Source organism: Mercenaria mercenaria, chromosome 5 (genome assembly GCF_021730395.1).
Source record: "Mercenaria mercenaria strain notata chromosome 5, MADL_Memer_1, whole genome shotgun sequence".
Taxonomy (NCBI): Eukaryota; Metazoa; Mollusca; class Bivalvia; order Venerida; family Veneridae; genus Mercenaria; species Mercenaria mercenaria.
This window is the reverse complement of record NC_069365.1, coordinates 42407711-42433533: the sequence shown is the minus strand read 5'-3', so window position 1 is coordinate 42433533 and position 25823 is coordinate 42407711. Positions and strand designations below refer to the sequence as shown.

At 36.4% G+C, this 25823-nt stretch overlaps 1 protein-coding gene across 1 annotated transcript; it reads right to left on the bottom strand.

Annotated features, from left to right (window-relative positions):
• Window positions 1–842: 842 nt before the first annotated feature.
• Window positions 843–25782, bottom strand: LOC123557021 (alpha-N-acetylgalactosaminidase-like). The gene is made up of 9 exons (XM_045348198.2): window positions 25720–25782; window positions 20538–20697; window positions 19448–19622; window positions 18426–18603; window positions 16857–16942; window positions 12804–12879; window positions 11542–11627; window positions 10640–10837; window positions 843–8440 (listed from the first exon to the last, which is right to left on the bottom strand). The coding sequence occupies exons 2-9, from the start codon at window positions 20693–20695 to the stop codon at window positions 8168–8170; spliced, it is 1230 nt and encodes a 409-aa protein (XP_045204133.2). The 5' UTR covers window positions 20696–20697; window positions 25720–25782; the 3' UTR covers window positions 843–8167.
• Between the last annotated feature and the right edge of the window lie 41 nt (window positions 25783–25823).

Here is a 25823-nt window from a genome sequence, read left to right as displayed (position 1 = left end):
CGCCCAAAATTATGCCCCTTTTTCAACATAGAAATTTTTGGTTAAGTTTTTGTATGTAAGCTGGTATCTCAGTATCCACTAATGGGAAAGGATTGAAACTTCACACTCTTGTTCTCTGTCATGATATGACATGCAGAGCAAAGGGTCAATAACTCAACTTTGCATTTTACAAAATTATGCCCCTTTTTAAACTTTTAGGAGTTTTGGGTTAAATTCTTATATGTAAGCTGGTATCTCAGTACACACAAATGGGAATGGATTGAAACTTCACACACTTGTCCACTGTCATGAGCTGATAAGTACTATGCAGGTTCCATAACCCTATTTTGCTCTTTTTAAATTATGCCCCTTTTTCGACTCGTATTCATTCAATCGACAAGGCTGTTGAATAGTCGAGCGTTGCTGTCCTCTGACAGCTCTTGTTTATAGTAACTGTGTTGCTGCCATAAAATTGACCTTGATCACAGTGATTGCAGAAACAATCCCCAACCTTTCTATTCTATATAAAAATACATATCTACAAGTTGTGCTAGAAGGACATAGCAGAGCATTTTTAAAAAAAAAATTGAACAAAACACAAATTGGACAGCAGACGCAGTGGTGCAGTTGTACGAAATCAGGCGCTGCGAGTCTGATCCCCCGCTGCTCCAACAAAAAATAACTAACATTTTGATAAAGAGTCTTGTGTATGGGTGCTTTATAGTTGGCACACAAAATAAAGTCTCAATACAAACAAGTGTTATTGGTCAGTTTGGACATGAAGCTATATATAGATCACTATAATGTGTAGTGTTATTTAAACATCTGACATTCGAAATATAAAAGATAACAAAGAACATGTCTGACACTCTGGTAGGTTATTTATTTTGATATAATGATTAATCAAAGTAAAAAAATCCAAACTAGCTAAATTCTATCTAAAATAGTGGACAAGTCCTCTTCATATGAGCCGCGCCATGAGAAAACCAACATTGTGGCTTTGCGACCAGCATGGATCCAGACCAGCCTGGTCAGGATCCATGCTGTTCGCTTTCAAAGCCTATTGAAATTAGAGAAACTGTTAGGTCGCAAAGCCACTATGTTGGTTCTCTCATGGCGCGGCTCAATTATGGTATTTGCCATTCTTTGGTTGTTAAGAAAAGACACTTACATTTATATAGCAAACAGTATATGGGAACAAGTGATTACAATGAAATTGCCATGGCAATTCATGATTACAGGTCCACTTCTTTAAAATGAAAACTTATACCGGTAAATGGCACAGTATAATGGCTGTTACAAAACTTTGTACAAGCACTGAGATTGCTGACTTATACATGTTAAATTACACAAAAAGCAAATAAAATAAAAGTCTAATTAAAAAAAAAAACAACTTCTAAATTATAAAATACTAAGTCTAATACTTTAACACACAAATATGCAATAAAAAATTATGGCACAATAGTTTAAACAAGAGCTGTTTGCAAAACATATATGCCTCAATGGCCACGATGGCTTGTTAATGGGTGTGAAATGTTTGGTCTCAAGTATACTGTGACCTTGACCTTTGACCTACTAACCAATACTGTTATGACAGACATAAGCATTCTCAAGTTATTGACCCAAAACCATTTTAGTCTCAGTGACATTGACCTTTAACCTACTGGTCCAAAAAGCAATAGGGGCCAGCTAGCAACCATATACAATCATGTTATGAAGTTTGATATTTTTAGGCTCAAGTGTTCTCCAGTTACTGATTGTGAGTCTGACTTTTGACATACTGACATAAAAGCAATACGGAACATTTCAGATCACTGACGCTCATCCTATCACATTTGACTGTCCTAGACCAATGCATTCTCCAATCGTTTATTTTTTGTTGTGTTTAACATCACACCGGCACAATTATAGGCAACTTTCCCGCTTTGATGGTGGAGGAAGACCCCAGGTGCCCCTCCATGCATTATTTCATCAGGAGTGGGTACCTGGGTAGAACCACCGACCTTCCATAAGCCAGCTGGATGGCTTCCTCACATGAAGAATTCAACGACCCTGAGTGAAGCCTGAACCCACATCGGTGAGGGGTGATTTGAAGTCAGTGACCTTAACCCCCTCTCTATTCACCGATAGGGAACTACTTTTTTTACCTTGACCTTTGACCTACTGATCCCAAAAGCGAAAGATATCATCTAATGACCATATACAATCATCCTATGAAGTTTGCGTTTTAAAGGCCTAAGTGGTCTTCAGTTATTAATCGGAAAATATTCTCAGTCTTAATGTCACTGTGACTTAGACCTTAGATTACTTACACCCAAAACAACAGGGGTCATCTACTGACCACACAAAATTATCTTATGAACTTTGACCACTGTAGGCCAAAACATTCTCTAGTAACTGATTGGAAACCAAAGTGTCCACTAACAGATAGACTTACTGGCATGAGCAAAACTAATTATCCCCTCTTCTCAAAAGGGGACAGAACAAAGAAAAATGAGTATTATAAATTATAGCTGCAAGCTGGTATGAGTATATTAGCTTTGTAAACAATTGTTGAGACTCTATCAAAAATAGAATTTTAAAAGACATATAAAGTTACTTTAAATGAGCATCCTTAAAAAGTACAAAAAACAAAACATACCGGTACTTAAAGAAGCCCAGTATGTTGCAACAAAAGTTACAAACAAAAATTAGTAAAATGTATTTAATATATAAAAGGCAAAATGTAAGGTATGGTAAAACATGCACATAATAATACAAAAAAATATCACCAAAATAACTTCTAGGAATGTAATGCAATATGTAAAGATTAAACACCTATAAAACAAGAGCTGTCTCCGTAGGATGACACATGCCCCCGATGGCACTTTGAATGAATAGTTATGGCCGATGTTAGAGTTTAGGACCTTTGACCTACGGAGCTGGGTCTTGCGCGCGACACATCGTCTTACTGTGTCACACATTCATGCATAGTTATTTTAAAATCCATGCATGAATGACAAAGATATGGACCGGACATGCCCATCAATGCACTATCATGAAAAATGATCTTTAACGTCTAAGTGTGACCTTGACCTTTGAGCTACTGACCTGAGTCTTGCGTGTGACACGTCGTCTTACTGTGGTACAAATTCGTGCCAAGTTATTTGAAAATCCATCCATCGATGACAAAGATATGGACCGGACACGCCCATCAATGCACTATCCTTTAACATCTAAGTGTGACCTTGACCTTTGAGCTACGAACCTGGGTCTTGCGCACTGCACGTCGTCTTACTGTGGTACACATTCATGCCAAGTTATTTGAAAATCCATCCATCGATGACAAAGATATGGACCGGACACGCCCATCAATGCACTATCCTTTAACGTCTAAGTGTGACCTTGACCTTTGAGCTACGGACCTGGGTCTTGCACACTGCACGTCGTCTTACTGTGGTACACATTCATGCCAAGTTATTTGAAAATCCATCCATCGATGACAAAGATATGGACCGGACACGCCCATCAATGCACTATCCTTTAACGTCTAAGTGTGACCTTGACCTTTGAGCTACGGACCTGGGTCTTGCGCACTGCACGTCGTCTTACTGTGGTACACATTCGTGCCAAGTTATTTGAAAATCCATCCATCGATGACAAAGATATGGACCGGACACGAAAATTGCGGACAGACCGACAGACTGACAGACCGACAGACTGACAGTTCAAAAACTATATGCCTCCCTTTGGGGGCATAAAAAATCACGAAGTTAGACCTATTATCAGCTTGATCTTTGGCAAATAATTCAGAAATAATATATAGCAGAACCATGAGAAAACCAACATATTAATGCATTTGCATCCAGCATGGATCCAGACCAGCCTGCACATCTGCTCAGTCTGGTCAGGATCCATGCTGTTCACTTTCAAAGCTTATTGCAATTAGAGAAACCCTTAGCGAACAGATTAGAGAAACCCTTAGACTGCGCGGATGCGCCAGCTGGTCTGGATCCATGCTGGATGCAAATGCATTATGTTGGTTTTCTCATGGTGCGGCTCATATATAGCAGAACCATGTTTTACTACAGGGAAACATTATAATGAGGTTATATGTCTACAGAACAATTTCATGAGGGCAAAGCCCGAGTGAATTACACATGCAGTGTATAACCAATTTGCACTGTTTAGAAATAACAATACGTGCTTCTGATATAAATTATTTTGACTCTGATAATATGTCTTTTATATAAACAAGTAAATAAAGGGAAGCACTGTTTCATGGCACATGTATGGCACAAATATAGTAAGCTGACATTACGTCAAGCTGTAACTGTGAATTAACAGTGTTAAAACTGGGGAAGTAACATGTCCCACTGAATAACTTAGGAATGTATATAAATGTTTAGTATAAATACACTGTTATTCAGATACATGAAAATTATATCACTGTTTCGAATATAGCAGCTTATAATTGTTAACTTCAGTCAACAAAAATATTTTTTGTCAAACAACATAAACTTACATATTTGCAAATTTTGCACCATTATACTTAATAACCATTTCCTCTAGAATTGAGTTTATTAATGCCTCTTAATTATGTGTACATTATAAAACAAGAGGGTCATTGACCCTAAAGCGCTCACTGTGTACAAGGCTTCAAGTGTGTTTGTACAAGTACAGAGATAGGTTTCTTCTATGTTAGCCTATATTATATACATGTACATGTCACACATATTTTTGAACCTAGGGCAATAATTTGAACAATTATGGTAGACATTACAAATCTGATATCACATGCCAAATATCAAGGCTCTAGCTATTATTGATTCTGAGAAGAAGTGACCATGCCCCCTGTCAGCCATGTTTTTTGACAAATCAAAATAATTTGAACAATCTTGGTAGAGGGTCACACAAGAACTATTTGTGTAAAATCATTTTAAAATTGGGCTTGCAGTTTCAAACAAGAAGATTTTTAAAGTTTCCACTATATACATATAGCGAAAAGTGACTACGCCCTCTGGCGGCCATGTTTTTTGACGATTCAAAATAATTTGAACAATCTTGGTAGAGGGTCACACAAGGACCATTTGTGTAAAATTATTTCAAAATCGGGCTAGCAGTTTCACGCAAGAAGATTTTTAAAGTTTCCACTATATACATATAGGGAAAAGTGACCACGCCCTCTGGTGGCCGTGTTTTTTGACAAATCAAAATAATCTGAACAATCTTGGTAGAGGGTCACACAAGGACCTTTTGTGTAAAACTATATTAAAATCGGGCTTGCAGTTTCACACAAGCAGATTTTTAAAGTTTCCACTATATACATATAGGGAAAAGTGACCACGCCCTCTTGTGGCCGTGTTTTTTGACAAATCAAAATAATTTGAACAATCTTGGTAGAGGGTCACACAAGGACCATTTGTGTAAAACTATATTAAAATCGGGCTAGCAGTTTCACGCAAGAAGATTTTTAAGTTTCCACTATATACATATAGGGAAAAGGGACCACGCCATCTGGCGGCCATGTTTTTTGACGAATCAAAATAATTTGAACAATCTTTGTAGAGGGTCTCACAAGGACCATTTGTGTAAAATTATTCTAAAATCGGGCTAGCAGTTTCACACAAGAAGATTTTTAAAGTTTCCACTACATACATAAAGGGAAAAGTGACCACGCCCTCTGGCGGCCATGTTTTTTGATGAATCAAAATAATTTGAACAATCTTGGTAGAGGGTCACACAAGGACCTTTTGCTTTTGTGTAAAATTATTCTAAAATTGGACAAGCAGTTTCACACAAGAAGATTTTTAAAGTTTCCACTATATACATATAAGGAAAAGTGACCATGTCCTATGGCGGCCATGTTTTTTGACGAATCAAAATAATTTGAACAATCTTGGTAGAGGGTCACACAAGGACCATTTGTGTAAAATTATTCTAAAATTGGGCAAGCAGTTTCATCTTGGTAGAGGGTGACATAAGGACCAATTGTGTGAAATTATTTCAAAATCGGACCATCGGTTTAGGAGGAGATGTCATTTGAAGTTTTTTCTATTTTTAGCTCTGGCAGCCCCTATGTGCAACCAAGCGGAACGGTTTGAACAACTTTGGTAGAGGACCACCCAAGGAACATCACGGCCAAGTTTCATCAAAATCCATTCATTGGTTTTGAAGGAGATATCATTTAAACACAAATGTTGACGACGGAAGGATGACTTGACGCACGGACGGACAACGGACACAGTGTGATCACAACAGCTCACCATGAGCACTTTGTGCTCAGGTGAGCTAAAAACTCACAAAAACATGTACAAGAGATGAAAATTAATGTACATCCATTTAAAAAATGAATTGTTGGAAACAAACATTGGATATTACTAAAACTTATCACAGTACAAATAAATTTATCACAGAAAATATTTCACAAGCATTTTTTGGCTTTTCTGATTTGCATTTGTACCACATCACCTTGCAACATTTTCTGTATTGGATAAAATATATTCTATAATGGATGTTGCAAGAATTTAACTTGGATATCCATATTAACTACGGATAAAAGCTGTTGATTGATTAAAGCATCGGCATGAATATCAAAAATTCTTGCCTTGATGTTTTGTATATGTCATTAACATTGACCTGTACAATACGAGATATATTTGGACTCGTACCAACCCTGAAAACATACTTGAGCCTATAGGCTCTTCCAATATCTTTCTTTGAATGGGTACTCTTACAAAATTAATATATCAAAGTATTTCACAAATGTTTTTAAATAACCTATTAGTAATTACAATATATTTTTCTACAATTGTTAAGATCTTATGGAAGTTTAATCACAAATCGTTTAGAGACTAACACATGCTGTTCCATGGTCCTCGATATTCCAATTATCCAAAAAAATTACTATACAATTATTGCCTTTCGGTGAGGTCAATAAATCCAAATATCGACCAAACTTAAAAGGCAACAGTTGCTTTGATATCAAATCCAGCCTACTTATAGGTATATAAACATTAAATATAAATATCTGCAGCCACTGGTAATTTTTCATGGTAAATTGTGCACGACGTCGCATTATTTTGACGTCAAACTGTGATGACGTCACAGATGGAGGTAAATATAATTATGTTTTTGGCTTCGCGTTCAAGTCAATACGACTTTTTATCATTGATCATGTGACTATATCTAGAACAATGGAAATGACTATAAATATAGATTTAATAATAAACATTTTTATTAAATACAAAATATTAGAATATTCAATTATGCGCAGTCTATAAAAACCATTGCTGTAACTAAATTATTTGTAGAAAGTATGAAAGTAAACTTTCAGCCTACTGAAGCAGGTTTTAGCAGTTAATTTAGCTAGTTAATTATTACAGAGTATAGTCATACATTTATGTACTTTGTCCGTGCTATTAAAATACATACTGATATCACTACCTAGCTTTATCAAATTAAACATTTCCATGAGACAGTATCAAATATAAATACAGTAAAAGGGTAATTTCTTAAAACCAGCCTAGTATAGTAGTTAATGACTATTCTAAGTATGACATTATAAAGTGATAAAGTTATTGTTTGTACTTTGTAGTAAATCTACTTCAACTTATTTGGGAAATTTTGTGCAGATGTTGTGTTTGATTCAAATAATGTACGGTATCTCAAACAGTGATTTCTTCTTTGCATAAAATTATTACTTGGTGTTCAGATGCATGTAATCATCTCACTCTCTAGAACCGTCACTGTTTATTGTGTTATCAATGTATTGATATGCTCAAGTCTGTATGTAACAATACAGAATTTTTAAATACTGATTTAGTCAAAAAATGGACAATAATGGCAAAACAGAAAAAAAAGAAAAAAAAAAAAAGAGAAAAATATTTCTTTTACATATTCAACACAATATGAATATATCTAGTAAACATAATAACTAACAATACATGGGCAAAAAGTGTTACTCAGATGGAACTATTTCTTCCTGTCCTATTATTTACATATGAGTTAAATTTATATACTGGTGTACTGTCAGAACTTGTCAGTTCATATATAGATACAAAGTTTCCAAACAATGACAGTTCTGTCATTTGGGCTATGCCCCCATGAAATAATTCCTTGCATCTTAACTCCAAACCATGATTTCATTCATGATAAAATCACTGTTGGAGATAAATTATTTCTTGAATATCATTTATTCCTGAACCACTTAACTAACAGGGACTACTGTAACAATAAATATTCCTGTTGGATTCACTTTAAACATCAACAAGTCTTCGGGTAGGAGTTTTCCCATATCTTTGCCCTCAAAAGCTTCTGTAACCTTATACCCTGCTGTAATGTGCATTCCAAGATCCTGCAGGCTTGAGGAGAACTGTACAGGTCCAGAATGGTCGATGTAATTTACAACTGCCACTGCGTAACTTCCTGCGCGGAAATACTTGCTCCTTAAAGGTCTTAGCCACACATCTAAACCATTCCCCTGTTCAAAATACATATTTTATCTATAACGTATGTAACAAAAATAATCTGAACTTTTTCATAAATAATACACAAACTTAAGTACTTATTGTTTACATATGAGCTACGCCATGAGAAAACCAACATAGTGCGTTTGCGACCAGCATCAGACTGTGCAGATGCGCAGGCTGGTCTTGTCAGGATCCATGCTGTTCGCTGATGGGTTCTCTGATTGCAATAGGTTTCGAAAACGAACAGCATGGTTCCTGTCCAGACTGCACGAATGGGCAGGCTGGTCTTGATCCATGCTGGTCACAAACGCACTATGTTGGTTTTCTCATGGCACGGCTCAATTATCTGCCTTATGCTGAACTGTCAGAGGTAACTGGGTATGTATTTCAGTTTCAGGTCAATGTGACCCTACCTTTGATGTCCTTAATTCTAAAACAATAGAAGCCATCTACTGACCATAATCAACCCTTTGCCATTGAAAGGTCTTAATTTGAACTGTTTTCAGGTTGTTGACCAGACCATGACCTTGAACTTTGACTTTCTCACCCCTGACACTATAAGGGTCATTTATTGACCACATGCATCATCCTATTAAGTTTGACAGCTGCAGACCAAACCATTCTGCAGATATTGATTACAAGCTGTTTAATTACTAAAGTCACTATGACCTTGAACTTTGAAATACTGACCAAAGGCATTTGAAAATTGTAGACACAAGCATTCTCTAGTGATTGATCTGAAACTAGATGGTCTCTTATGGACGGATGGACAGACAGACATTAGCAGAACATTATACTCCTCTTCTTAGAAATGGGTTAAGATTAATGTAGCACTGTATTGAATATATTTACTGCATCTTAATGCCAGATAAAAGCATTTAGGTTTCTGTATGACTGTATATAACCTCAAAATTATTGTGTTCAAGCTATCAAATCAAAATATGTTTTCAAGACTAAACAACAGTAGGAACTGATAAATAGTTTTTCAAGTTTCAAAATGGTTTACAGAAGATAATGTATACACAACAAATGGCAACAAAACTGATCTGTAGAATTATAACGGGACTTTGCTTGAACTCGACGGGACCGGCAACATTTATTCGAGGTATCGTTAATTTGAGCCATCAAACAAAATCTATTATGTTTGCCTGGACCCGATGATGATTTCAAGCCAAGAGTGGTGTTTGAATCATCTGAGTTCAAGCGAACAAAATTTGACTCTAACTCCAGATCAGTATTGTTGTAGATGAAAAACTAGAAATGTGTCCATGAAACAAAGATGCCCCCACTACATGACAAAGGACACACATTTTTTCCTAGGTCAGGGGCCATAACTCCTACAATACTGAATGAATCTGGACGTGAAACCCCCAGGTGCACATCTGCACATGCTGACCAACATTCCTGTAAACTTTGGTGACTCTAGGTCAAATACTTTTGGAGCTACGTGCTACACAACATTAAAATGACAAATTTTTAACTAAGTCAGGGGCCATAACTCCTACATGACTGAATGAATCCGGATGCGAAACCTCAGGTGCACAACTGCACATGCTGACCAACATTCCTGTAAACTTTGGTGACTCTAGGTCAAATATTTTTGGAGCTAGGCGCGACTAAACATTAAAATGACCAATTTTTAACTAAGTCAGGGGCCATAACTCCTACATGACTGAATGAATCAGGACGCGAAACCCCAGACGCACAACTGCACATGCTGACCAACATTCCTGTAAACTTTGGTGACTCTAGGTCAAATACTTTTGAAGCTACGTGCGACACAACATTAAAATGACCAATTTTTTACTGAGTCAGGGGCCATAACTCCTACACGACTGAATGAATGGATACTTTTGGAGCTAGGCACGACACAACATTCTCGGAAGGACGGACGGACGGAGGATGACCGCACGGACAAGGGCAAATCTACATGCCCCCCCCCCCCCCCCCAAAAGTGGGGGCATAAAAATCTAAAATGTAAGGAATCACTTTAAAATTTCTTTCTACTGCATATCCTTTCTTAACCTTTAGCCTTCTGGTGGCAAGTGATTTTGCCAGTAATTCAGTCAGTAAATTTTCAGTGATCACCCCTTTGAATAATAAGTGGTCCTGCCTGATCGAATGGTAGACCAGTCCATGTAAGAAATTTAGCAGGGTAAAGGTCAAAAGAATCTGACAACAATTTTGAGGCATGCAGCTTGTTAAAATACCTTAAAGACTCTGTAAGCTTGTACACCTAGCTCATCACTGTGTATTATCAGAAGGTTCTTGTTTAGTAACAGATCTTTGGACCTCGGTCGAATATTGCGCAGATCTACCGACATAAACAGAGGGGAGGCCATCATACACCACATCCCAAACTGTGCACGTTCCTGGTCATAACTGAGTCCAAAATCACCAAGAACTAACTGAAATGAAGTAAAGTACAGGTTTATATGGAAAAGATCACAATTATATGAAACTGGATTTGAAACAGAAATATAGTGACCTGCCAATCTTATATTTAATACAAATAAGAAGTGGCACTGAACATGATACATGGTTTCATGACTCTATGTGAAATATATGTAAGATATTCAACAGATATATACAACACAAACTTTAAAGCACTTTCTGTGTATTTTTCACTGAGTCAAGGATCATAAATCAGTTATAATGTCTGCTGAAAATCCAAAACAGAACACCAGGTGCACAACTTAACATGATATTCAATCCTCTAATGTTTTCGAAGTCAAATACTTTTTGAGATACATGCAACACAGTTTTGTATGCCCTTTATGCAGATTTTTGACAATCAAGGGCCATAACTCTGGTCTGACAGACAGAAATTCATAACAAAAATTCAGGTGCACTACTTCACATGCTGAATAATATTCCTATGAAGTTTCATGACCCTATGTCAAATACTTTTTGAGATATAAGTGACACAAACTTTTATGCCCTTTTATAAGTTTTTTTACTAAGTCATGGGTCGTAACTCTGGTCTGGCTGAGTAATATCTCTAACAAAACCACAGGTGCACAACTTCACATGATGAATTATTTTCCTGCAATGTTTTATAATCCTGGATGAAATACTTTTTGAGATACATGCAACACAAACTTATGCATACCTCATCTGGATCATTCCAGGCTCCAGGACCTGCTATCTCCTGAAAATGACCTGTGTTGTTTCCATAGAAATCAATTGTTCCATATACTGCAACACAGACATGCAAAATCACAAAAGTATATACATATAGCTCATTCAAGCATTTGTTGGTTTGTTTGAAATTAAGTTTCAAGCTATCTTTCAGCTGTATTTTGGTTATAAAACAGTAGTTACTAAACCTAACCTGTGTTCCTGGATGCTTCATTTTACAAACATGACCTCAAGTTATTGAAATCATTCCCATATTAATAAGTGGCATAGGAGAAATAAATAACAACACACTGCCAATGCGCAGGCTGGTCTGGATCCACGCAAATGCACTATGTTGGTTTTCTTATGGTGCTGCTCATTGGATAAAGATGCACTTTGTAACCCTCAAAATGTTCATCGTTTTGCTTTATATACTGTTTTATGATAGAATTAAGAAATAGAGAACAAGAGCTGTCTCCATAGGATGACACATGCCCCCGATGGCACTTTGAATGAATAGTTATGGCCGATGTTAGAGTTTAGGACCTTTGACCTACGGACCTGGGTCTTGTGCGCGACACGTCGTCTTACTGTGGTACACATTCATGCCCAATAATTTTAAAATCCATGCATGAATGACAAAGATATGGACCGGACACGCCCATCAATGCACTATCATGAAATATGACCTTTAACGTCTAAGTGTGACCTTGACCTTTGAGCTACGGACCTGGGTCTTGCGCGCGACATGTCGTCTTACTGTGGTACACATTCATGCCAAGTTTTTTGAAAATCCATCCATGGATGACAAAGATATGGACCGGACACGAATGCACTATCATGAAAAATGACCTTTAACGTCTAAGTGTGACCTTGACCTTTGAGCTACGGACCTGGGTCTTGCGCGCGACACGTCGTCTTACTGTGGTACACATTCATGCCAAGTTATTTGAAAATCCATCCATCGATGACAAAGATATGGACCGGACACGAATGCACTATCATGAAAAATGACCTTTAACGTCTAAGTGTGACCTTGACCTTTGAGCTACGGACCTGGGTCTTGCGCGCGACATGTCGTCTTACTGTGGTACACATTCATGCCAAGTTATTTGAAAATCCATCCATCGATGACAAACATATGGACTGGACACGAAAATTGCGGACAGACTGACAGACGGTTCAAAAACTATATGCCTCCCTTCAGGGGCATAAAAAGTAAGTTAACATAGAAGAATGGAAAAAAACTTTTACCATTTTCCCACGAGTCCCTAACATCCCTGTAGTTTCTCCACATGTTGCAGTGCTGAGCAAATGACTTATAGTCTTTCTGAAATTTGCAATAACTGAGGTGAAATATACAAAAAAAATAAAATTATAAACTGATGTGTCAAAAAGATGATGTAATTTCCAATACTAAGCTTTTAGAAATTTGGTGGTCAGTGGGGGAGCCTTATTTACATTTATATACTGCTGAATTATGCAATTAGCAAATTAGCAAATACCCTTTAAATAGATTCCTTTCTAAAATTTCTCAAAGATGTAAAATCTGATAATTTCTTGAGTTTTACTTTAGAAAAAAAAAAAACAGAGAAAATATTTCAGAATAAAACAAGTATCTAAAAATAATAACTCTGCCATTTCGTTTGATGCTGCTGAAACAAATTGGCTGCCATTTTGATAAAATAGTAAAATTTTCATAACTTTTTCATTTTTAAGGCAATTTACAAAAAATCACTTCCTGAAATGAAATATGAATTCCTATCAGACAAAAAATAACAATACCCCAACAACAACATTGCCTTTCCCTTTTAGGCTTTAAGTCTTTGTGACAATGAGGTGAGAAAAAACAAAAATATACAGGCTAAAGGTCAGTCATTCAAATCCTTCTTTGTTACATTTTGTACTTCAGGTTGTCTTTATGTATCTTTATAGAACATCACTTTTTCCTAAACCAGTTTTTCATGAAAGTTCTATCATAAATCAATGAAACAATGAAAAGAAAATAAGTGTTTGAATAGTTCCTAGTGAAATGCCAGTCAGTCATGGTTTGCTAACCTAGAAATGGCACATCAATTTTACTCTTGTCCACATAATATACCACTACTTTCGGTTTCGATCTGCAAAACTTGCCATATAGGGTGTATAAACATGAAAACCATCTCATTTCAGGAATAATGTATTCTAGCAGTGAAAAAGTGTGATTAAAAGCACTCGTTCTACATGAATTTGCACAAAAAATGGGAAGATTAGGATCTACTGACATTAGACTTCTTTTGGCTATACCACGGAAGCACATTTTCGACTGAATTACTATCCTTTTTCTGGGCAACCTTTTACGAGCACATATCACATGGGAAACTAAATTGTGCTTTTTGTATAGAGGCTGTTGTTCTGTCTTCGTTTATTTAGGGAGAATATATTGTAATATGCTATTCATACTTACTGCATATGTGTACAGTTCAAACTAAAGTTAATATTCATGACAGACAAATACATGTATTCATCATGTTCATGATATTAAATCCCCTCCCCCCCAAAAAAAATTCTTTACATTTTTTCTTTCAACTTGTTTTGTCCAAAACCACAAAATTTAATTATTTCATTGTATATTTTCTTTCAGTTGGACTACCCATCTCCCGTCACTGTTTTTATAAAGTTATCCATAAGAATATCAAATAAGCTGTAAAACAAGAGCTGTCGGAGGACAGCAACGCTCGACTATTCAACAGCCTTGTCGACTGAATGAATACGAAAGTCGAAAAAGGGGCATAATTTAAAAAAAGCAAAATAGGGTTATGGAACCTGCATATTGCTTATCAGCTCATAACAGTGGACAAGTGTGTGAAGTTTCAATCCATTCCCATTAGTGGGTACTGAGATACCAGCTTACATATAAGAATTTAACCCAAAACTCCTAAGTTTAAAAAGGGGCATAATTTTGTAAAATGCAAAGTTGAGTTATTGACCCTTTGCACTGCATGTCATATCATGACAGTGAACAAGTGTGTGAAGTTTCAATCCTTTCCCATTAGTGGATACTGAGATACCAGCTTACATACAAAACCTTAACCAAAAAATTCTAAGTCGAAAAAAGGGGCATAATTTTGTAAAAAAGCAAAACAGAGTTATGGAACCTGCTTTGTGTATGTCAGATCATGACAGTGAACAAGTGTGTGAAGTTTCAATCCATTCCAATTAGTGAGTACTGAGATACCAGCTTACATACAAAACCTTAACCAAAAATGTCTAAGTCGAAAAAGGGGCATAATTTTGTAAAAAAGCAAAATAGAGTTATGGAACCTGTGCAATGTAAGTCAGTTCATCACAGTGAATAAGTGTGTGAAGTTTCAATCCATTCCCACAAGTGGTTGCTGAGATACCAGCTTACATACAAAAACTTAACCAAATCGGGACGCGGACGCAGACGCATGGGCGAGTCCAATAGCTCTACTATTCTATGAATAGTCCAGCTAAAAATGGTCTCACTGGATTCCATTAGGACCTACTTCCAGAAAAATATGCTATCCTTAGGGCACCGTTTAGGTCTGCCACAATGACCTCTGGTGTAGATAGTAAACACCTCATGCAATATAAATTCTTTCAAATTCATTTTGCTTTCATAAATAAGTCTTCATCCTCTGTGGATTTAAGATTTAGTCCTACCAATAAAACTTGATTTTTTTTCATCACAACTCTGAAATTCCAGGTAATCTAGGAATTATGTGTAAAACAGAACAAATATATATACACAGACAGAAAGAAGACTATCCTATGCAGAACCAAGTTAGAGATCATTACAGCAGTCTATGCAGCAAACAGAAACAGATAAAATAGCAGTTGCTATGGCAACTAGTCCATGTAGAAAACAGAGAAATATGTCAGTAACTATGGCAACAAGTACATGCAGTGAAAAGAGACAATACAGAAGTTGCTATGGCAACCAATCCATGCTGCAAAAAAGCGACAATACAGCTGTTGCTATGGCAACCAGTACATGCAGTGAAAAGAGACAATAAAGATGTTGCTATGGCAACCGGTACATGCAGCAAAGAGACAATATAGTAGTTGCTATGGCAACCAGTTTAGTACCTGATGTTGGTAACCTTCACAAGCCATCCAGCAACATGCACACAGTATTTGCCTTTATGTTCGATTCCACAATAGGCGCATTGCTGGAAATCCTACATAGATAAATAGTCTGAAGTGTTAAAATTTGGATAATCTCTTCTGTACAACAAAACATGTACTCCTGGAAGTTCCTTTGATCATTCTAGTCCTAGTTTTCAGGTGCCTTGATGGATGGAACTTATGGTTATGATGACAAAAAGAAATCAACCATACTTCTTAACAAGAGCTGGTGGAGGAATTCAACACTTAACTATTTAAAAGCCCTGTCACAAAAAATGTAGAACAAAGAAGATATAGATCTAAACAAGTACAAGATTTTTGTTTTCTTGTTTTTAAATGGATTTTACATGCAATAAAGAACAGCCGGACTTAGTGATGTTCAACCTTATTGATTCACTTTCTGGGACACCCAAAGTCCACGAATGAGTGAGGGAAATAGTTCTACCTACTTTTTGAACAGAAAAGTTTAAACAAGAGCACCGCCATGCAGGTGCAGATGCTCATCTGATTTTTTTGTCTCTGTATAATAGAAATATTGTCCTACTCATGATCTTCTAAGTCCAAAAGGGACCATAATTCTTGCAAAAAGCAATGTAGAGTTATGGTACTTGCTGTGCAGAGTCAGCTTTGAATGGCAAATAACTGCTCCAAGCTTCAAAGCAATAGCTTTGACCATTAAGAAGAAAAGGTGACCTAAACGCAAAACTTAACCAAAAAATCTGATATTTTCTAAGTCTAAAAGGTGCCATAATTCTTGCAAAAAAAGCATTATGTTTCTTGCTGTACAAAGTCAGCTTTTGATGGTGAACAAGTGTTGCAAGTTTTAAAGCTATAGCTTTGATAGTTTAGGAGAAAAGCTGACCTAAACACAAAATTTAACCAAGAAATCTGATTTTCTAAGTCCATAAAAGGCCATAATTCTTTCAAAAAGCAGGATAGAGTTATGTTTCTCAATGTACCGAGTCAGCTTATGATGGTGAACAAGTACTGCAAGTTTCAAAGCAATAGCTTTGACAGTTTAGGAGAAAAGTTGACCTAACATAAAACTTAACCTGGCAATGCCAACACCAACGTCAATGTCAGTGCCAACGCCGATCAAATAACAATAACTCATCATTTTTCTCTCTCAAAAAATCAGATCAGCTAAAAATGTGTGATAAATGGGTTGTATCATACCTTTGGCCCTGCACAAACTGGCCAGCAACAAGCATAGAGAATTGGTCGTCCTGTTTGGTTCAGATATACTGTCATGTTTTGAAAACCTATCAAAAGAAAATTAATAATTATGTCTCAGTAGTCAACTACCTTGGGTAACTTAAGACATTTCCTCTATGATCAATAATGATTTTTAGTCTCAGTTGGCATATAATTGAGCCGTGCCATGAGAAAACCAACATTGTGGTTTAGCGACCAGTCTGGATCCAGACCAGCCTGTGCATCCACGCAGTCTGGTCAAGATCCATGCTGTTCGCTTTTAAAGCCTATTGCAATTAGAGAAACCATTAACCAACAGCATGGATCCTGACCAGACTGCGCAGATGCGCAAGCTGGTCTGGATCCATGCTGGTCGCAAACGCACTATGTTGGTTTTCTCATGACACGGCTCATATTATGTTTGTTCTCGTATAAGACAAACTTGCAAAAATAGTATATTACACCAGTGTTATGTGAAGACTTGCCGGGCTAACCCCATTTTCATATAAAATTCTTTCAATGGTTGTAGGTGCAGATGGGAATTTCCGGTCTCGAGGGTAACTGTTTAGGCGGTTACAATGTAAGAGTTCCGGTTTTGTTTTATCATCTGCAATGAAATGTTATGTTATTTCCTTAAAATAACGTTTTTTGAATCGAGAAATATATTATAAGGAACAAAGAGGAACTATTAAGGTATTGAATTTTTATCCCGTTTTATGAAAAACATTATTATTACTACACACATCTTCTGTACATATGTAGTTCGTTATACGTCATTTGCAGCACGAGAGTCATCTTACACCCCAGGGTGTAAGATTGAGTTTTCAAGCACTGGTGAAATCACCAGAAATCCCCGTCTGGTATGCAAGAATAACTGATACAATATCATCAAAGTGACAAAACAAAAATAACTTTCAATTTGATATCCTTCATTTACAATCAAATTCTCTTGGAATGTCCAGTAGCTGAGTGAGCAATGATTTGAACATTCTGGTTGATATTTATCAAGGTCACTACATGTTTGTAACAAATAATGAATCAATTTATTAAGAAATTAAAGGAATATACTGGTAAAATCATAGACAAAAAATGAATCCCTTTAAATTATTGTATATACAATATTTCTCATATCTTACTGACACGCTTAATTGAAATAGATTTTTCGTACTTTCGTAATGTGGCGTGCAATTTTATTTTTCATCCTTCTGCTAACCTGACCCACAATTGCCAGGCTAATATAACATTAAAATGGTACACTTATTCTTTTTTGATGTTACTCTTGTTTACCATGGCAAGGTAAGATAATTAGAATTTACACCCTTCTGAACATTATTTTTGGTAATTTATCAGGACATCTTACAAAATTTGTATGTTTATTTATACCACTTGTCACTTTTACAGCTGCCAGGTTTTATTGATTTTTGAGAAATAAAATTCCCCTGAAAATGTGGATGAGTTACATGGGCGGTTTCATATAGATACTGCACTATAATTGTAAGTAGGGTTAAAGATCAAAGTCAAATTGTAAATAGTTGCCAAGGAGACAATTACCTTCCTGAAGGTCACTGTGGCTGCCAGAATGGCAACAATCCAGTTTGAGCATATCCACTTCCCAGTCAGCAAATGTCTGAGCATCAAGCTTTAGGTCAAACTTGCTACCTGGGAACTTCTGACAGGTTTGGTTTCCCATGTCGGCATATATACCCAGCTTTAGACCTTTGGAATGAACCTGCACAAAATATTTATAAACATTTCTTTGGTTAACAGGCAGTACTTTAAAGATCACCAAATACCACAGGAACAAGGCGGTCTGAAAGACAGCTATATCCCTCGCCACTGTTATGGATAGGGAAAGGAATGATGGTATTGGGTGGAAGTGTATATTTCATAGTGACCTTGACCTTGAGCCTGCATGGCTGACTCATGGGTTTTGCAAACCATCTCAATATGGTGATCACTTGTTTCAAGAAAATCCTTCAAGTGGTTTAGCAGAAAAGGAGGGGACAGGAAACTTAAGGCTCAAACATTTGAGTTGTGACCTTGACCTTGACCTGGCATTGGTGAATTTTGAGTTCTGCATATCATCTTGATAAGGGGAATATTACAGCCAAGTCATATTAAAATCCTTCAAGGGGTTTAGGAGATACAGATTAACCTTTAGCCTGCCTTTGCGACCAGTGCAGACCAAGATCAGCCTACACGTCCATGCAGGCTGATGATCATGGTCTGCACTGTTCGCTATTCAGTCAGCATATTTTCAGTGAACACCCCTTTAAATAATAAATGGTATTGCCCAAATTGAATGTTAGCATGCTAAAGGTTAAACACTGCTTGTTAAAGCATTGATGACTCAAGTACCTTGTCCCTCTATAGCAATTCATGTGGTTCCGAGCTTTTTTCCGTATTTTTTTCCATGTTTGGATGTCTCAAAATCCTATGTGTTGCATATTAAGCAATGTTCACATAATTATTTCATTGTGAATATCAACTAATCTACCGTAACTTAAGCTTTTTGCTCATCTTCTTACAACCTTTAGTGATTGGTGTTTTACTGTAGTATGAAAGTAGCTCACATAGTCTGCCAAAGCTTTCATGCCATTTGGAAATCTGTCAGGATCTGGTCTTAGTCTTCCATCAGGTCCCCTCTCTGGTGCCATCCAACAGTCGTCAATAGCAACGTACCTGTAACCAGCAGCTAGGTAACCATCGGATGCCATCACATCAGCTATTTCTTTGAACAGTTTCTCACTAGAATAACAATAATTTGATAGAATTTTGAGAAAAACGCTTTTTGCTTGACTGACATGAAAAATTTGGATATGAAATTTATGACAGCCTTTATTTTGAAAAGTCTATTATCATCTATGCAGATTTTAATGAAACATTTCAAAGTTACAAATAGACATATTATCTATCTCATATCTAAATAACATGACTTTTGTATAGGTCCATGTGCTTATTTTTGGGATATTTAACCCCTGAATAAAGAGGTCTGCAAACTTCATGCTGATTATCATTATATACATTTTGTATTTACATTTACTACTTATATTGTATGAAAAAAAAAATGTTTATTTTCGTATAAACAACATTGGTATAACAATATCAAAGATGGTCCTAACTTCTCCATCCATGAGAAACCATGTAAAATCTGATGTCATTTATAACAAAACATGAACAAAATGGCATCATTTGAAAATTCTTTCAAAAACTGGCACTAAAATTTCAACAAAAAATTTTTTTTTTATAGCTAAAACTTTTTCTTTTCTTACAATAAAGTTATCAAAACTGAATTGACACAACTATATGATTTTTCGATGGATTTAACAATTCTATAAATCAATAAAATCTGTAAAAAGAAACCAGGAACTGTATTTTTAGCTAAAGGCGAATAACAACTGTGGTTTATAAACGCACAAAAAATTGCATTTAATTCTGAAATAAAATCTTCAGTTAGACATTAATCATGTTAACTACATTGCCAGTTTTATCAATTAACTTATCAGTACTGGTTGTCATTTATGTCTGATATGTATAATTCACTTTTTTGCAAGTTTAAAACTGGCTTTATTCTATGTTTTCCACATGATAGATGCTATATGTCAATTGCTATGCACAGCTACCTTAAAATGTTGATGAAATCAGTCTAGACCATTTTTTTACCTAATACAGTTGTGTGGGTCCTTTGTGCAGTTTGTGTTACACCAAAATCTCTCCCACTGCATCCAGCCCATTGGTGGTGTAAGCGCCAGACCATTGTCTAGAGATTCTGTGCCAGATAGCATCAACAGCAGGAAGGCATATTGAAACAACTGTGTCATAGCTGTGGAAATAGTAAATAAAAAATTAAGTTAGTTTGGCTAAGAATTGTAGAGAAGTACTCCAGTGAACATGTGTACCAGGCTGACACATTATACACATGTCATGATGTCACAGCAAATTACTTTTAACTTTAAAATACCCTAGAACAAATTGAGCAAACTAGTTGATTATCTTCTAAGTTTTGACTAATTAAAGGGCTCTAACTCCAAAGTGACTCTGGCTGGTTACTGAACTTAGCCAAGATAACATGTCCATAAACAAGTTTGGTGAATATAGGATAAGAACTGAAAGCTGACACAGACAACTTTTGCAATTTCAAGTAATTCAAGTGTAATAACTATGAGAGTGCCTGGGATTATCTAGCTGGTAACTGAGCTTGTACGAAATATTATGGTCACAAACTTTGTGACCAAGTTTGGTGAATGTTGGATAAATTAGCAACAACCCTCATTATTCTTTCAGTTATTATTACTATCTAATTTAGAACTAATTATCTTGTTGGCACTCCATCTCTATACTACCTCCATGATTTACTGGTAACAAACTAGTGTACTATGCTATCACCAAATAACCAGGCTCAAATTTTACCTTTTAGGTTACCAGACCCCTAGACAACCTGTGTAGGGCTGTCTAGATGTCCAGTGATCAATATGAAATGGTATTTGCAGGCAGGAAACTTTCAATTATCAGTCAAAAACAGGTGATGATCTTGTTTTGTTTTCAATGTTTTAAATACATTGCAAAGCCAAGTGACCGGAAAAAGAAGTATTTTATAATCCTTTAAACCTGCATTTGGATTTGTGCTCCTGCTGAGTACTGCTAGAGTAAATAACAGTGACTTACGGTAATCGCCAATAAAATTTCATATTCAGTATGTCTCAAACCAGAGTGAAAGTTGTTTACAACAATATTTAAAAAAACAAGAGCTGTCTCCATAGGATGACACATGCCCCCGATGGCACTTTGAATGAATAGTTATGGCCGATGTTAGAGTTTAGGATCTTTGACCTACGGATCTGGGTCTTGTGCGCGACACGTCATCTTACTGTGCCACACATTCATGCGTAGTTATTTTAAAATCCATGCATGAATGACAAAGATATGGACCGGACACACCCATCAATGCACTATCATGAAATATGACCTTTAACGTCTAAGTGTGACCTTGACCTTTAAGCTACAGACCTGGGTCTTGCGCGCGACACGTCGTCTTAATGTGGTACACATTCATGCCAAGTTATTTGAAAATCCATCCATCGATGACAAAGATATGGACCGGACACGCCCAATTATCATGAAAAATGACCTTTAAAGTCTAAGTGTGACCTTGACCTTTGAGCTACGGACCTGGGTCTTGCGCCCGACACGTCGTCTTACTGTGGTACACATTCATGCCCAGTTATTTGAAAATCCATCCATCGATGACAAAGATATGGACCGGACACGCCCAACTATCATGAAAAATGACCTTTAAAGTCTAAGTGTGACCTTGACCTTTGAGCTACGGATCTGGGTCTTGCACGCGACACGTCGTCTTACTGTGGTACACATTCATGCCAAGTTATTTGAAAATCCATCCATCGATGACAAAGATATGGACCGGACACGAAAATTGCGGACAGACCGACAGACAGACGGTTCAAAAACTATATGCCTCCCTTCGGGGGCATAAAAATGTAATAAAAGCAACTTCATGACAACAAATTATAGCTCTTCCCCAGCATTTATCATACACTCTTGTAACACAGTACATAACAGTACACAGTACATAATAACTTACCGGACCTCTAGACCCCAGGTCTTGTACGACAAACTAAGGATATTAGGAAGAGGCCCTGGCCTTTCAAATTGGGAAATTCATACGCGATAATTGCTCATTTTGGGAAAAGAGCATTTTATTGAAACAGGGTCTTTTTTCCTTCAGCAAAAGATGTATGTAACAGAGGATACAATTTTGTGGTTTCCTAATCATAAATGAACTCACTGCTTCCTATTTGTGAAATATAATTGCCAAAAAAAAAAAAATCTTTTTAACATTTGGGAAGTTCCTCTGCCATAGTTGGGAAAAAATGACCTTATTTTCAATTGGGAAGACGCCGAATATCGGCCTCTGTTACACAAGGATGAAAAGGCTTTAAGCCCTGGTTACTACACTATTTAAATGCCGATTGCCAAGCAAGGGAGCTACCAGTACCATTTTTCACATCTTTGGTATGACACGGCCTGGAATCAAACCCCAGATTTCCCACACTTAGTCCAAATAATAGGATGTTTCGGGACAGTGTGATAACTTTTGACTGTCATTATCTCCATCACGCCAAACTTATTCTGCATATTTCTGGTAGGAAATCCCCAATGAAAATCCATTGGGAACATTTTCTGGTACATGTACAAAGTATTTGTAATTATTACATCTCTGATAATGAATTTAGGATGTTGACATTAAAGCATAAACTTGCCTCGCTGACATTTTATGAATGTATATGTGTTTTATTTCTGTAAGTTAGTCATATCGGCAGTGTACTGTTATTCAGAAACTGGTGTCAGGGTAGGTATCTCCTCGCACCTGTCATATTTTCGAAGATTTAAGTCTCTTATTTAAAATTATGGATTAAATTCAACCCATATGAAGTATCTACATGAATATCAATGTTCAATTTATTAAAGCAAGTTAGTTATACAAGCTTACTGTCGCTGGGCGGCTGCTTTTTAATTTCTGACTTCTGCAGCCATCGCGACGTTACAGTTTGACCGTCACAATATAAAACTAGGCAGTGGCTAGAGAACCGGAATCGGTTCACTAAACAGCGAACTTATTCGTCCGGAACTGGTTCTCTAACCAAAATATCGTACATAGGCTAGGGAACCGGAATTTTATAACACTGCCGAAATTCATTCTGTTTCTATAAGCAGATCTAAGTATCATGCATATTATTATCTTAATTAATTTTACCATTCCCTTCCATTTTTCTGCGTTTACTGTCTCAAAAAAGTGTACTCGCCGCATTCCATGTCCGCCATATTAATTGGAAGGAAGCGGCTATTCCTATGGTCCCGTAAGAATAGCCTCACAGGCTATTCCTACGGCTCTCCCGTAAGAATAGTGAAATAGCCCGCAAGTGGCTATTCCTACAGCTCTAAAGACAGTTTTGTATGTCCATTTTGAATTGCATTGTACTTAATCAATTCAGATGGTATATTTCCGAAGAAATTGTTTACTTTTCACTATCACATCGAGAGAACAGGAAGTGATATCGAATAATCAGGTCTAGGAAAGTGGTACATTTACAAATTATCTGTAAATTTACAAAATAATCTATAAATTTACAGATTTTTTGATCTGTAAATTTACTGATTGTGTGTATGAAAATTGATGAAATTACATTTATCCCCAAAACCGCAGCTTGAAATTAATTGGTTTATTTACAGTATGCACAAATTAACATCATTTGTGAGTTTCAGCCATTTTTATTGACTCTGAATTTTTGGCATTTTCAAAAAATAAAAGTCAACAGAAATGACTGAAAGTTACAATTGACCTTTATTAATCCGTACCATAAGTACATAAGTAGGCCTAAATCAATTAATTTCAAGCTGCAATTTTGAGTCCAAGTATGATTTTAGAAGTTTTCAAACATTTGATCCGTAAATTTATAGATCGAAAAATCTGTAAAATTATAGATTATCTGTAAATTTACAGATAATCTGTAAATATGCCACTTTCCAAGACCTGATAAAAATACAAGATGGACTTACAAAACTGTCTTTAGATCCGTAGGAATAGCCACCTGCGGGCTATTTCACTATTCTTACGGGAGAGCCGTAGGAATAGCCTGTGAGGCTATTCTTACGGGACCGTAGGAATAGCCACTTCCTAATTAGAATGATGTAAACCAGTACAAAATGAATGCGTGAAAACTACTTAGTCGTTTTTAAATGTTATTTGTTTTAAACATTTACAATGTTTAAATTACTTTTTTGAATAGTATTAATTTGTATTTGCGTCATTACAGGTTTATAGATGTACAAACAAATTTAATTGGGATTAAAACTTCTTGCAGATTATCTGATCACTTTATATACTGGCTTGTAACACCTCGGCATTACACGTTCAAAAATATGTGAACGATACAAATTGACAGAAATTACTTAGTTTGTTTTAATTGTTTCTTTTATTGTTTTGTACCTTCTAAGTTTAAATTTCAAGTTTATTTCAGCTTGCTCCAATGCCGACGGTTTCCGCATTCATTCGTACAAGTTTATCTTCCAATATGGCGGACAGTATGCGGCGAGTACACTTTTGGAGCCATAGTAAACACAGATAAATGAAAGGGCATATATCTAGCTTGCTGAAATGGTGAAAAAAATTAAGATAATAACATGCATGACACTTTCCAAAAGAAACAAAGTGAATTTCGACAACTTTATGCAGAGAAATAAAATTCCGGTTCCCTAGCCTATGCTCAGTAATTTGGCTAGAGAACCGGTTCCAGACTAATAAGTTCGCTGTCTAGGGAACCGATTCCGGTTCTCTAGCCACTGCCATAAAACAAACTGTCTACGTCGGATTAGTTCAACTACATGTTAGTATGACCTGTATATAATACTGTATATTATGACTTTTTTGGATTTTTTAAAGTCTTCGTTTCCCTAACAGTAAAATGCAATCTATACAAGTAAGGTTTAAGAGGGATGACAACTATAAAATATCAGATCATAAAATAAGTCATCCCGATAAGGCAAATGAGTAAGGCTATCCCACACTTAAAGCGGACACTCTACCACTGAGCTATTGAGGCGGTTACTGGGTGTACTGGGCGAAATCGTGGTACACAACAGAGCCCACCTACTGCTATGATTATAATGAAACTAAGGGAAGTAACCAGGAACCACAACTTGGCACTTGCATAATTGAATATATATATAGATTACAGTAACTTGACACGCTTTAGACTGTTAAATTACATAACGTAAAGGTTACAAGCTACACGCTACACTTGAAAATAAACTAGTAACATCTTACTATAATGCTAGGTTGCACGACTACGGATCTAAAGTTTAATCTCTTGGGGGACGGTAATTTCTAATGTAACACCGATCATGAAAGAAACACATCGTGATAAATTA